Source organism: Triticum urartu, chromosome 7, assembly GCF_003073215.2.
Source record: "Triticum urartu cultivar G1812 chromosome 7, Tu2.1, whole genome shotgun sequence".
NCBI lineage: Eukaryota > Viridiplantae > Streptophyta > Magnoliopsida > Poales > Poaceae > Triticum > Triticum urartu.
Window position 1 is genome coordinate 665,440,912 of NC_053028.1, and position 12,748 is coordinate 665,453,659.

The window sequence follows — 12,748 nt, forward strand, 5'->3', positions numbered from 1 at the left end:
TTGTGTCTTCTGGTCCAAAAAATCTCCAAAAAGTTTCGCTGCATTTGGACTCCGTTTGGTATGGATTTTCTGCAAAGTAAAAAACAAGCAAAAAATAGCAACTGGCACTGGGCACTATGTCAATAGGTTAGTCCCAAAAAATGATATGAAGTTGCTATAAAATGATTGTAAAACATCCAAGATTGATAATACAACAACATGAAACAATAAAAAATTATAGATACATTGGAGACATATCAGTCACGTATGCTTCTCCTTGTAAGTTTGTGCCACCTTGGTTTACGACTAGTCATCTCGACCCGGGTTCTCTGTCAGAGGGATGCTAGCGCACAGTCATATACTTGAGCCAAAAGGCGCAAATAGTCCCGACCAAGGTAAGGCTGCACCCGTGGGAATACCATGCCTGAGGCCGCAAAGTGATATGGTGTGACTTATGATCGGGGTCCCGACAGTTGCAAGCATGGGAACATTATGGGGGAAAAGTGTTATCCAAGAATTCTTTAAATGCACGGGGACATTGTCTTGTGATGATATTGCTATTCTTAAAAGAACCAAGTGTTACACCGAAGCTATTTCATCGCTCGTTCTTAAACTTGAAAGAAAATTCATGCATACCCACCCCACTTTGCAAAGGTTGTTCTGTGAGTTGCCTATTATCAAGCACCCTAGGGCTAAGAAAATAGCTACTCTCATCCTCATGAATGAATTTTAATATATAGTATGTGAGGATAGAGAAATCTTTGATTTTCTTAATATGAGCCGTGAACATCTTGTCATAGATGAAATTTTCTATGAAGAAGATTATTTGTTGAGGCACTTGTTCTATTATAATCATACCTTTGATGAATATACTAAAAAAGGAAGTTACTTCTATACATATTATCCAACAAATTTTCAATGGTATTAATCGACAATATTCTTGGATAGTAAAGAGAAACCAACAATGGTTTGAGGAAGGTTGTTTTGACAATGCTAAAATCATGCTTAATGATCTGTTTCCCATTCTTTTTGAAAAGCCTCCCGATGAACCCATGCCTAATGATGCAAAAAACTATGGATGGCAACACTTCAAACTATGCATTACGCTTAGCTATGGGCGTAAAACAATAGCACTTGTTGGGAGGCAACCCAATAATTATCTCAATTTTTCTATTTCTTTTTTTTGGTGTGCACACAATTATTCTACTGTTATGGTTGTGTTTTTGTGTTTTCATTAGTGTTTGTGCCAAGTAAAGTCTTTGGGATGATTTAGATGATAGTTGCTTTGATTCTGTGGGAAAACATAAACTTTCGCGCCCAGTAGAAGTGTTGTTGAGATTCACCGGAGTGTAATAAAATTCTAATTTTTTTACATATAACTGATAAAATAATTGCCCACGCTTTCCCAATTTTTTAAAATTTAGAGTTACACAAGTATGGTCGTTGTTCGAATCATTATAGATTGTTCTATTTTTGACAGATATTATTTTCGTTGTGTTGTTTGCTTCTTTCGATGAATCTATAAATTGTATCGGGTGGTATAAGCCATGATGAAGTTAGAGTATAGTGGATATAATGCAATAATAAAATATGAATGAGTTTACAACATTACCTAAAGTGGTGATTTGCTTCGTTAAACTAACGGATCCCACAAATTTTTTGTTAAGTTTTGTGTACTGAAGTTTTTAAGTTTTGAATGAGGTCACGATGGATAAAAAAAATAAAAAGTGGTAAGAGGCTAAACTTGGGGATGCTCGAGACACCCCAAGATAATATTTAAGGACTCCCAAGCATCTAAGCCCGAGGACCAACTATTGGTGGATTACTTGGAGCTATATCTATTATATTATTAAAATGGTAGAATAAAACAAATGGCTAATATGTAACTGTAGAAAAAAAAGCCCGAAAGAACGGTTACGATTTACTTAAAAGAAGTAAAAGAATTTAGAAAAATGAATAAGAGATAAACTAGAATCCAAGTGCTATATGGATCTATTAAAAAAACACGGCTATGTATCCCATACGATTCCAGCTAGCCTAGAGAAAAATACGAGTTCAGAGTCTAACTCCAATCCGAATGTGCTAAATACTCAACACACGTCTCTTTGTATGGGACTTTCTATGCTATGTAAAGAACAAACTCCTTTTTACATATGCTGAAAAACATTTTTTTAATATAGTATAGATGCAAGCCCTCATACATACGCGCATACTCTCATTCCTATGAATGCACACACGCACACCTACCTCTATAAGCATCTTCAAGAGATTGAGTTGGCATATCATCTTGAGATTTACGAAGTTACTGTAGGCGCTTCGTCGTCGACGGGAACATCTCCTCTCACTAAAAAGACATTGCTGAAAATTGCAAGCACCAGGATTTGAACCCTGACGGACAGGGGATACCGCTACCCCTCTAACCATCCAACCACTAGTTGGTTCGCAAAACAAATTCTTTCTTGACAGGATCTTTTTAATATAATTTGGAGAACTGGATCACGCTATTTTATTTTACTTTGTAATGTTGACCCACGCTATTAGTCGGAAAGCAAAGAATAAAGGATGAAACATCCAAATAGTTCCGTATATCACGTACGGATACTTCCAGAAGAGATACATAACTTTGAGTCAAACACGATTGATAGGGTAGCAATCCAGTTTGCACGTGTACATGTTGAAGGCAAAACTGGTCCTATCCGGTTCGTAGTAGTCATCCTAAACTACAAACAATGGCATCACTCTGTTCTCATATCCTAGAAAGATACTCTCTCTCTGTTTCAAAATACTTGACTTTTATTTGTCCAAAAATAGATGTATCTATATACGAAAATATGTCTAGATACATCAATATTTTGATAAAAGGAAGACATGTATTGTGAAACGGAAGGAGTACAACGTACCGTCTTTGGTCCCAGTTTGCGTTTCTTCGGAACTTACCAAACATCCCCAAGTGCGCAAATACGAAAGTGGCGGTTTTCTCCCAACCACTCCTCATAAGGTTTTTTTTCTTTAGTCTTGTTTGGAATTATGTTCAAGACATAACACGAAGTCAACAAAGCCTCCCCCACCATGTCTTAGATAAACCAGCAGTGTCCAACATGTCATTCACCAAGCCGGTCAGCATGCAGTTTTACCTCTCAGCAACCCCAGTTGATTGGGGCGAGTAGGGAGGCGTCCTCTCATGAATAAATCATGTTCCTCACAGAACTCATCAAATATTTTGGGAAAATATTCCCTACCGCGATCCGACCTAAGACGTTTGATCTTTCTCTCTAATTGATTTTCGATTTCAGCCTTATAGATTTTAAAGTAGTCTAAAGCTTCATCTTTAGTTTGCAACAAATAAACATAGCAGAACCTTGTAGCATCATCAATTAACGTCATAAAATTCAGAATTAAACTCAAATTGGATAGCCGAGATAGTAAACCAAAATTAACATGACATAAATGAGAGTGCCAAACATCAACCTCTGAATGAACATTGCCATAAATATGGTTTACTGACTTATTGCAAAATTTGAAATGTGAAAAGCGGAACAAGCCTCCGCAGCATAGCCTTTACCAATAAATTGTGCAAATCTCCATACAACTACTTTATTGAACTCAAACACTATTTTAAACCCATCTCTGCAAAGAAGAGAGCCGCTAACGAGATTCTTGTTCATAGTAGGGACATTTTGCACATTCCTCAGTTGCACGATCTTCCCTGAAGTAGACTTCGGATCTACCATCCCAACACCACGAAGAGTAGCATGTGATCCATTCCCCATTAGGACGGAAGAATCCCGAGCAACTTGATAAGAAGTGAACATAGAGATGTCAGCACACACATGAACATGTATCAATCCACCAACATGAAGACTGAAAAGACTGAAAGTAACATCAGAAAATTACCGTACCCATCAGTATTTCTAGTAGTCACGATGTTGACATTCTTTGTGCTGTTTTCCCCCCTCTTGTCCGCGCGATCAAAAAACTCCTTAGAAAAGTGGCCGAGCGCTCCACAGGCATAGCACTTGAGCCCAGCTTTGTTCATCACCTTCTTCCTATTATTCCTGAAGGAAGTAGTATTGATAGGACCATTGAACTGGAGCTTGTAGTTCCCTTTGTTCTCATTGTTGTTCTCGACATGGTGATTCTTCTGCACCATGTTGGCGCTAGCCTTAATCTCACCACCTTTGTCACTTGTGTCCTTTGCCCTGGCTTTCCCCTCAACATCAAGAGATGCTATCAGATTTTCAACCGATATCTCCTGTCTCTTATGTTTGAGATATGTGGCGAATTTCCTCTATGAAGAAGGCAACTTTGCAATAATGCAATCAGCCACAAATCTGTCAGGCAACACAACGTTGAGGAATTCAAGCTCTTTTGCAATGCATTGTATTTCATGAGTCTGTTCAACTATAGAACGGTTATTCACCATCTTGTACTCGTGAAAGCTCTCCATGACGTACAACTCACTGCCTGCATTGGTTGCACCAAACTTAGTATTCAATGCATTCCAGAGCTCCTTAGCGTTTTCGATGTGCATATACACATCGCACAGACGCCCATTGTCGGTGTCAAAACCGGCGGATCTCGGGTAGGGGGTCCCGAACTATGCGTCTAGGCCAGATGGTAACATGAGGCAAGGGACACGAAGTTTTACCCAGGTTCGGGCCCTCTCGATGGAGGTAAAACCCTACGTCCTGCTTGATTAATATAGATGATATGGGTAGTACAAGAGTAGATCTACCACGAGATCGAAGAGGCTAAACCCTAGAAGCTAGCCTATGGTATGATTGTTGATGTGTACGTTGTCCTACGGACTAAAACCCTCTGGTTTATATAGACACCGGATAGGTTAGGGTTACATAGAGTCGGTTACAATGGTAGGAGATCTACATATCCGTATCGCCAAGCTTGCCTTCCACGCCAAGGAAAGTCCCTCCCGGACACGGGACGAAGTCTTCAATCTTGTATCTTCATAGTCCAGGAGTCCGGCTGAAGGTATAGTCCGGCTACCCGAACACCCCCTAATCCAGGACTCCCTCAGTAGCCTCTGAACCAGGCTTCAATGACGACGAGTCCGGCGCGCAGATTGTCTTCGACATTGCAAGGCGGGTTCCTCCTCCAAGTACTTCATAGAAGATTTTGAACACAAAGATAGTGTTCGGCTTTGCAAAATAAGTTTCCACATATTGCCATAGAGAGAATAATATCTCTACTACTATAGTACACGATTTTTTGAATATTTGAATCTGCCCTCTTCTCTCTTGTTTTACCCGCCACATCCAAGATGGAATCATCTGTGGCCGTCAACTTATTAAATCGAACAGCCTGTATCACCCGGATTCGTGGCCCACGCAATCCCACCAAACCTGAAAATGAGCCGCGCTTCTAGAGAACTCCACGACCCACGGTAGCCTCCAGGCTCTGGCAAATTAATTCCCCGCCAACCTCCTCACGCTGATCTTTCCCCTGTAATCTGGATGCTCTGTATCCAGTATTCCAATTTCTCTAGCCCGCGGGTCACACACCACCAGCTCCATTGGTCCATCCCCCCGTCCACACACCCAGCACGGCAGCACCTCCAAATCACCTCCACGTCCAGATTGCATCTCCAGCCCTGTCTCCTTGCAGTCTGTGGCTTGCTTCGAAATTTGTTTGCGCCTGGTGATTCCAGGCTCAGAGTAGTTGGACATCCATCTACGGCCAGCTGACCACAGGTGCCGCTGATCACAGGTGAGGTTGCTGATTCTTCTGCTTCCTTTGGGAATTTTGCTGCGTGAGAATGTTCTGCAAGTGATTCTTCTTGCTTACAATGATATGAAATACAAATCCACTGGTCCGATTGTAGCTTGCTGATTTTTTTACTTTTCTTGCACGCAAGGTGTTTATGTTTTTGTCCAAACAGTACACTATGAAAGGCAATGCAACATATGTTCATTCTGTTCATGTCTCATGGCTATTTGTAAATTTGTATATGCTTTAATTATTTTTCTTGGGTTTGGTAACCTAAAAAATGGTCTAATGCTTATACTGTAGGTTGTGGTTGAAAACACTTGGCTTACAAAATCAAGTAAAATCGACAAGATGGAAGGCCGAGTTCCATTCAGAGATATTACAAATGTTCACCCAACAACTTCACCAAAAAGGATCTACTGTAAGTTTTTTTATTATCTTGATATCTAATTATTATCCTTATCAATCCTTTGCCTTGACATACTATTTGTTTTTGTTTGTTTTGTTTTGTGGGGAAATATTAGCTGTCGTTGGAGAGTAGAATGATCCTTTAGTTGAAACCAGAAATGCTACGCAAATGAATTCTTCCCAGCGTAAGCGTTACTGTGACCGGGATAGATACTTGCAAATGACTCCATATCAGAGGGAAGCCTATTTGCAAAGGAATCGTGAGTACAAAAGAATGAGGCGTGAGTGCAGCGCAAGTTGTAGCAATACACAACCAGCACCCCAGCAGAAAAATACAAGAGCTAATAAGAACATATGCATGACAGGTACTGTTCTAATCGACAAAATATTCATTTCTAATATTATCAATGACCATTGAATGTTCATTTACCTTTTTAATATATGATGTATAATTTTTTACGGGATAAGGTTGAACCTACATTACAGGAAAGGAAGTCGTGGCCAGTTCAAACTATGAGAAGCATGATTCGGTATTTACTCAACTGGGGTCTTCATCAAAAGGAAAACAAGGTTGTGATACATAATGAATTAACAAATATCAAATATCAAAATTTATTTTTTTGTATATTTCATCACACTGTCGTTGACCCTTTTTCCTTAAAACAGTGGCGGATGTTGGTGGTTCTGGCACAAGTCGTCCAAAAGCTGGAACTCGATTCACCATCAGTCCATCTGGCATATATTTATCATCAATATCCTCGGAAGATCAAGCTGCAAAATATGAATTGAAAAATGTACGTCAGCGTAAGCGACATCGTTGCGTCAACATGCACTCAGAACTGTCACATGATCAAGAAGAAACACACGTACAAGAGATTTGTGGCCATAATAAAAGACAGAGGCCAGAAAAAGAAAGTTGTAGTACTGCACGGGATCGTGGCAGAGAGACCAACAACTTGCATGAAGACCTCATTTATGTGCCCCAGGATTCTTTTCCTGCCATTCATGGTAATGTTAGTCATAAATAACAATGATTTAATTATATGTTGCACATAGCAAGTATTTCATCTATTGACAACTAGAGATAATTTTTAACAGAATATCTGGCAAATACTGAAGACTCTATTGAGTACGATGATGTGAATGATGAGAGTCTAATGTATAATAGACCATGTAAGTATTGACTGATATTTTCATCAATGATTCTCAATTTTTGTAATACTTACTAAATTACTTTTGAAAAACACAGGTCTTGACTTTGAATCATATCAAGAGCCAAAGCATGTCACAAAATGCATACAAGCAGATCCATATGATCATATATATCATAAATTGCCCCGTGGCTATCATTTTCTAGAGCGAGTGCCCAACTGTAGACATTGCAATGCGAAAAGGTTCCAATATGAGACGCCAACATTTTGTTGCATGAATGGAAAAGTAAAGATAGTAACCCCAGTGGTTCCTGATGAATTGCGTCAGTTGTACACGAGCCAGGATCCAAATGCAAAATACTTCCAAGATCATATACGGTACTTCAATTCTCATTTCTCTTTTACCTCTCTTGGTGTGATCTTGGACCAAAGATTCTGCAATAGGAGGTCTGGAGTATACACCTTTCGCGCACAGGGCCAAATTTATCACCGTATTGACCAGTTGGTTCCAAAAGAAGATGGCCCCAAGCATTTACAGTTATACTTCTATGACACGGATGCAGATTTGCAACAAAGATTTCTTCACTCGCCAAACCTTGACCAAACTCTGATCCGGAAGTTGGTGAATATACTTTCAAGTAATCCTTATGCACAAATATTTAGAAACCTTGGTTCTATTCCAAACCTTGATGAATATAATATTGAGCTCAACACAAATATTGCCTTAGATCAAAGAGTATATAATGCTCCGACAACATCACAAGTAGCAGCAATTTGGGTCGAGGGAAATAATCCTCGAAGTTATTTTGACAGGAGTATCATGGTTTACGGTAAATCGGACAAACCACAATACATAAAAGCATACCATGGTTGCTATGATCCATTGTCATATCCACTTTTTTTCCCGAATGGGGAAGTTGGATGGAACCTGAATTTACCAAAAGTTGCTCCCCATGGTAAGAGGAAGAGAAATGATCAAGCAGATGCTCTCAGCGAAGAAGGCAAGTTTTTTTTTCAAGTTTTTTTTTGCTTGATTACTTTGTTTCAGATTCATTTATCTAACCATAACTTGCCTTGAATGCAGGAGTGGAAAAGAGCTCTGGTTCTTGTGTATCACCAAGGGAATATTATTGTTATAAGTTACAAATCCGAGATGGCGAGTTCAACGTCTTACTATTTGGAAAGAGATTAACTCAACAGTATATTGTTGATATGTACATCAAGATTGAATCAATAAGGTTGGCTTTCTATTTACAATAGTCAACTCAGGTTCTCATACGTGCAGATTTATATCAAGGATTGGTTGATAGTGTTGTAGCCGGTGAGACACGTGCATGCATGACTGGAAAGCGTATTGTGCTCCCCCCAAAATTTATTGGAGGACCAAGAGACATGCGCCGAAGGTATCTAGATGCAATGGCATTGGTCCAACGGTTTGGAAAGCCAGACTTATTCATTACAATGACTTGCAACCCGCAATGGGAAGAGATAACTAGAGAGCTGGAACCAGGTCAATCGCCACAAGATCGTCCAGATTTGGTAGCACGGGTCTTCAAGGCAAAGTTGGAGGATCTTAAAGATCTTTTATTCAAGAGGAAATTATTTGGTGAAGTTGTTGCACATGTTCATGTAATAGAATTTCAGAAGAGAGGCCTACCGCATGCACACTTCTTAATTATTCTGAAGTCAACTTGCAAGATTACTAATCCAGATCAATATGATGAGATAATATCAGCAGAGATCCCAGATAAAGACAAATACCCTGTACTGCATGCTTTAGTTATTAAGCACATGATGCATGGACCATGCGGAGTTCTCAACAGTAAAAATACTTGCATGGAAAATGGAAGTTGTAGATACCATTATCCACGGACATTCTCAGAGACAACATTACAAGGAAAGGACTCATATCCAATTTATAGACGGAGGGATGATGGTTGTCGAGTTCGCATTAGGGGTGCGGTCTTGGATAATAGATGGGTTGTTCCTTATAGTCCATCTCTACTTATGCGATATAATTGCCATATAAATGTAGAAGTTTGCTCTAGCATTAAGGCCGTTAAATATTTATTTAAATACATCTACAAAGGTCATGATCGCGCATCCTTTGTCATTGAGTCCAGAGGAGATAATGTTTTTATTGATGAGATTCGCGAATATAGGGATGCAAGGTTTATATCACCTCCAGAGGCTATATGGAGGATTTATTCTTTCAATCTAAGTGAGATGTCACCTCCAGTTTTGCAGTTACAGGTCCATTTGCCAAATATGCATCTTGTGCATTATGAAGATTCTGATAATTTGGATAGCGTGTTACGCAGAGAATCATCTTCAAAAACAATGCTTAGTGAATATTTTAGAATGAATTCTGTTGATATTTTTGCAAGGAATTTCTTGTACAAGGAGTTTCCAGAATATTTTGTGTGGGATAGCAGTTGCAAAAATTGGAGACGTCGCAAGCAGAAACGAATTCAGATTGGTAGACTTGTGTCTGCGCACCCTGCTGAAGGAGAGCGTTATTATTTGAGGATACTACTAAATCACGTGAGGGGAGCCAAATCATTTGAGGATCTACGAACTGTTGATGGTGTTATTTTCTCGACATTTAGAGAGGCTGCACAGAGAAGGGGTCTCATTGAGGATGATCGTAGTATTTCTGATTGTCTCAACGAGGCTGCGGCATTTCAAATGCCATCTGCACTTAGAAGACTTTTTGCAACAATTTTAGTTTTCTGCGAGGTAACAAATGTCCGTGAACTGTGGGACAAGCATTTTGAAGCCATGGGTGATGATTTTCGAAGAGAAAATGTAAATGCTGAAGTAATTGATCAGATGGTGCTTAAAGATCTTAGAAGTTTGTTATATTCAATGGGAAAGGACATAAAGAACTTTGACTTGCCCTGCTTATTGGATGATAATGATTTGGAGAGCTTAGATTGGAGAGAATTATATGATGAGATGTTTATTGAGGTTGAGCAGGAACACTTGGATTTGTATAACAAGCTAAACAATGAGCAGCGACTTGCTTTTGATGAGATAATGACTCATGTCTTGCACCAGAAGAGTATGGTTTTTTTCATAGATGGTCCGGGAGGTACGGGAAAAACATACCTTTATAAGGCTTTGCTCGCTAAAGTGCGATCGATGGGGCGAATAGCTATCGTAACAGCAACGTCAGGCATTGCTGCGTCTATCATGCCTGGCGGTAGAACAGCACATTCCAGGTTCAAAATTCCCATTAATATTCAGGATGACAGCATGTGCAACTTCAGTAAACAGAGTGGAACTGCAGAATTACTCACGAGGTCGTCTTTAATAATTTGGGACGAAGTTGCTATGACAAAGCGTCAAGCTGTGGAGGCACTTGATAGATCCCTGCGAGATATCACCGGTTGTGGATCACCCTTTGGAGGAAAAGTAGTAGTGTTTGGATGTGATTTTAGACAGGTTCTTCTAGTGGTGAGGCATGGCACTAGAGCACAAATTACAGATGCTACACTAAAGAAGTCTTATCTTTGGCAAGACATAAAACATATCAAACTTTGGCGCAATATGAGGGCTTTGTTTGATCCATGGTTCTCTGATTTTCTCCTTAGAATTGGTAACGGTGAAGAGGAATCAATTGGTCAAGAATATGTGCGCCTGCCTGAAGAAATTGTTATAGGTTACACGGATTTGAAGGCCTCCGTTAGTAAGTTAATTGATGACATCTTTCCTCTAATGGACAAAAATGGAAACTCACCGTCCTATATTAGTGCACGTGCAATTCTTTCCACAAAGAATGAATATGTGGATGAGTTAAATGATATGCTTATTGACCGATTTCCTGGAGAAGAAAAGGTCTATTACAGTTTTGACTCAGTGGTTGATGATCCACATAATCACTATCAACCTGAGTTCCTAAATTCACTCACACCTAATGGCCTTCCTCCACATATTCTCAGATTGAAGATCAACTGCCCTGTTATTTTGATTCGCAACCTTGATCCTTCTAATGGTTTATGCAATGGTACAAGGCTTATCATTAAGGCATTTCAAGAGAACGCTATTGATGCAGAAATTATTGGCGGACAATATGCTGGGAAGCGAGTGTTCCTTCCACAAATTCCTCTCTATCCTTCTGAGGATGATGTTCTCCCCTTCAAGTTTAAAAGAAAGCAATTTACAATTCGGCTTAGTTTTGCCATGACAATCAACAAAGCCCAAGGTCAAACCATCCCAAATGTTGGCATCTATCTTCCTGAGCCGGTGTTATCTCATGGCCAACTCTATGTCGCTCTGTCTAGAGGGATATCAAGACAAACAACTAGAGTACTTGCAAAACCAAATAAGGATATTGACCCATCAGGGAAAAGCACAAAAAATATTGTCTACAGGGATGTTTTGGTATAATTCATGTACATGATGTGTATTGCCGTGTGATGTTTCTAATATGGTTGTATTCCTGTAAATAGTACTACCCAGGAAATATAATGTTATATAGGGTTTCAGTCATTAGCTTGTCCCTGTGAGAGTTATTATGTACCAAAAGATATATTTGAAGTGGTATTATTCTAGCATATACAATACTCAAGTCTTATAGATGTACCATTCCTTTTTCAGTTATTGCATATAGCAAAAATCCAGCAACATAAGTGAGCAAATATCATTCTTTATTATACCGAGCCATTGGGCTTCACATGTATATGCAATATACTGACATTTTTCAGTTTTAACATACAACAGAATCATCCGGTCAACAGAAGGGAGCACAGACCATTTTGCTTTAGTCATACGAAATCAATTACAGAGTCATTACAAACCAACTCAACAATGGAGGGACATGCCCCATCCATAGATAGATTACTAATTCGAATCTGATGTGCCTGGGCAGCAAGAACATGAACAGAACCAGCACGTTGCCTACCAATTTTCAGGAACTTACACAGGTGATAAACCAGGAACGAAGGTTACGAACATCAGCGTAGATGTTGTAGCTTCTACATGCTGGCGCTACATCAGAGTTAGCAGAATCATGTTCGAACTCAATGGGGTAGTGCAATGATCCAGCGTCAAGTGCATATCATACTTCACAGTGCTCACTTCAGAGTTTTCAGCATCGAAACAATTCTCACGTTCCTGGTTATCAGCAAAGAGGATCTCGCCAAGGTGATACCTTGAAATTACACCTGCAGAAGCTACAAATACAAGATATGAAAATTCACAATAATGACAACGAACCTAAAAATTGTTCTTAGTATTGGCAACATCCAATATATTTAGTTACATTGAAAGGACATAGAAACAATTACAATTTAACTATGATTTTTTTGTAACCAACAAATGGGGGCACAAATGTTTCAATCACCACGCTTATTCTTTATTTTTGGAACCTACAAATCAGCAATTTTCACACTTCTCTATCAAAAAAAGGATCACAACCATCAATCTTATTCTTCGTTCTTTAATTGGAAAAAAAATCAGAAATTGAATCCCCTCAGAGACAT

General features: G+C 39.3%; 1 protein-coding gene and 1 long non-coding RNA gene across 2 annotated transcripts; both read left to right on the forward strand.

Annotated features, from left to right (window-relative positions):
- Positions 1-5,289: 5,289 nt before the first annotated feature.
- LOC125524613 lies at positions 5,290-6,041 on the forward strand. The gene is made up of 2 exons (XR_007290866.1): positions 5,290-5,703; positions 6,007-6,041. It is a non-coding gene; the product is annotated as an uncharacterized LOC125524613 (long non-coding RNA).
- A 194-nt stretch (positions 6,042-6,235) lies between these two features.
- Positions 6,236-8,670, forward strand: LOC125522622. Its single transcript, XM_048687665.1, has 7 exons — positions 6,236-6,476; positions 6,598-6,681; positions 6,778-7,119; positions 7,210-7,284; positions 7,361-7,900; positions 7,991-8,263; positions 8,347-8,670. The coding sequence occupies exons 1-7, from the start codon at positions 6,281-6,283 to the stop codon at positions 8,520-8,522; spliced, it is 1,686 nt and encodes a 561-aa protein (XP_048543622.1). The 5' UTR covers positions 6,236-6,280; the 3' UTR covers positions 8,523-8,670.
- Positions 8,671-12,748: the final 4,078 nt, after the last annotated feature.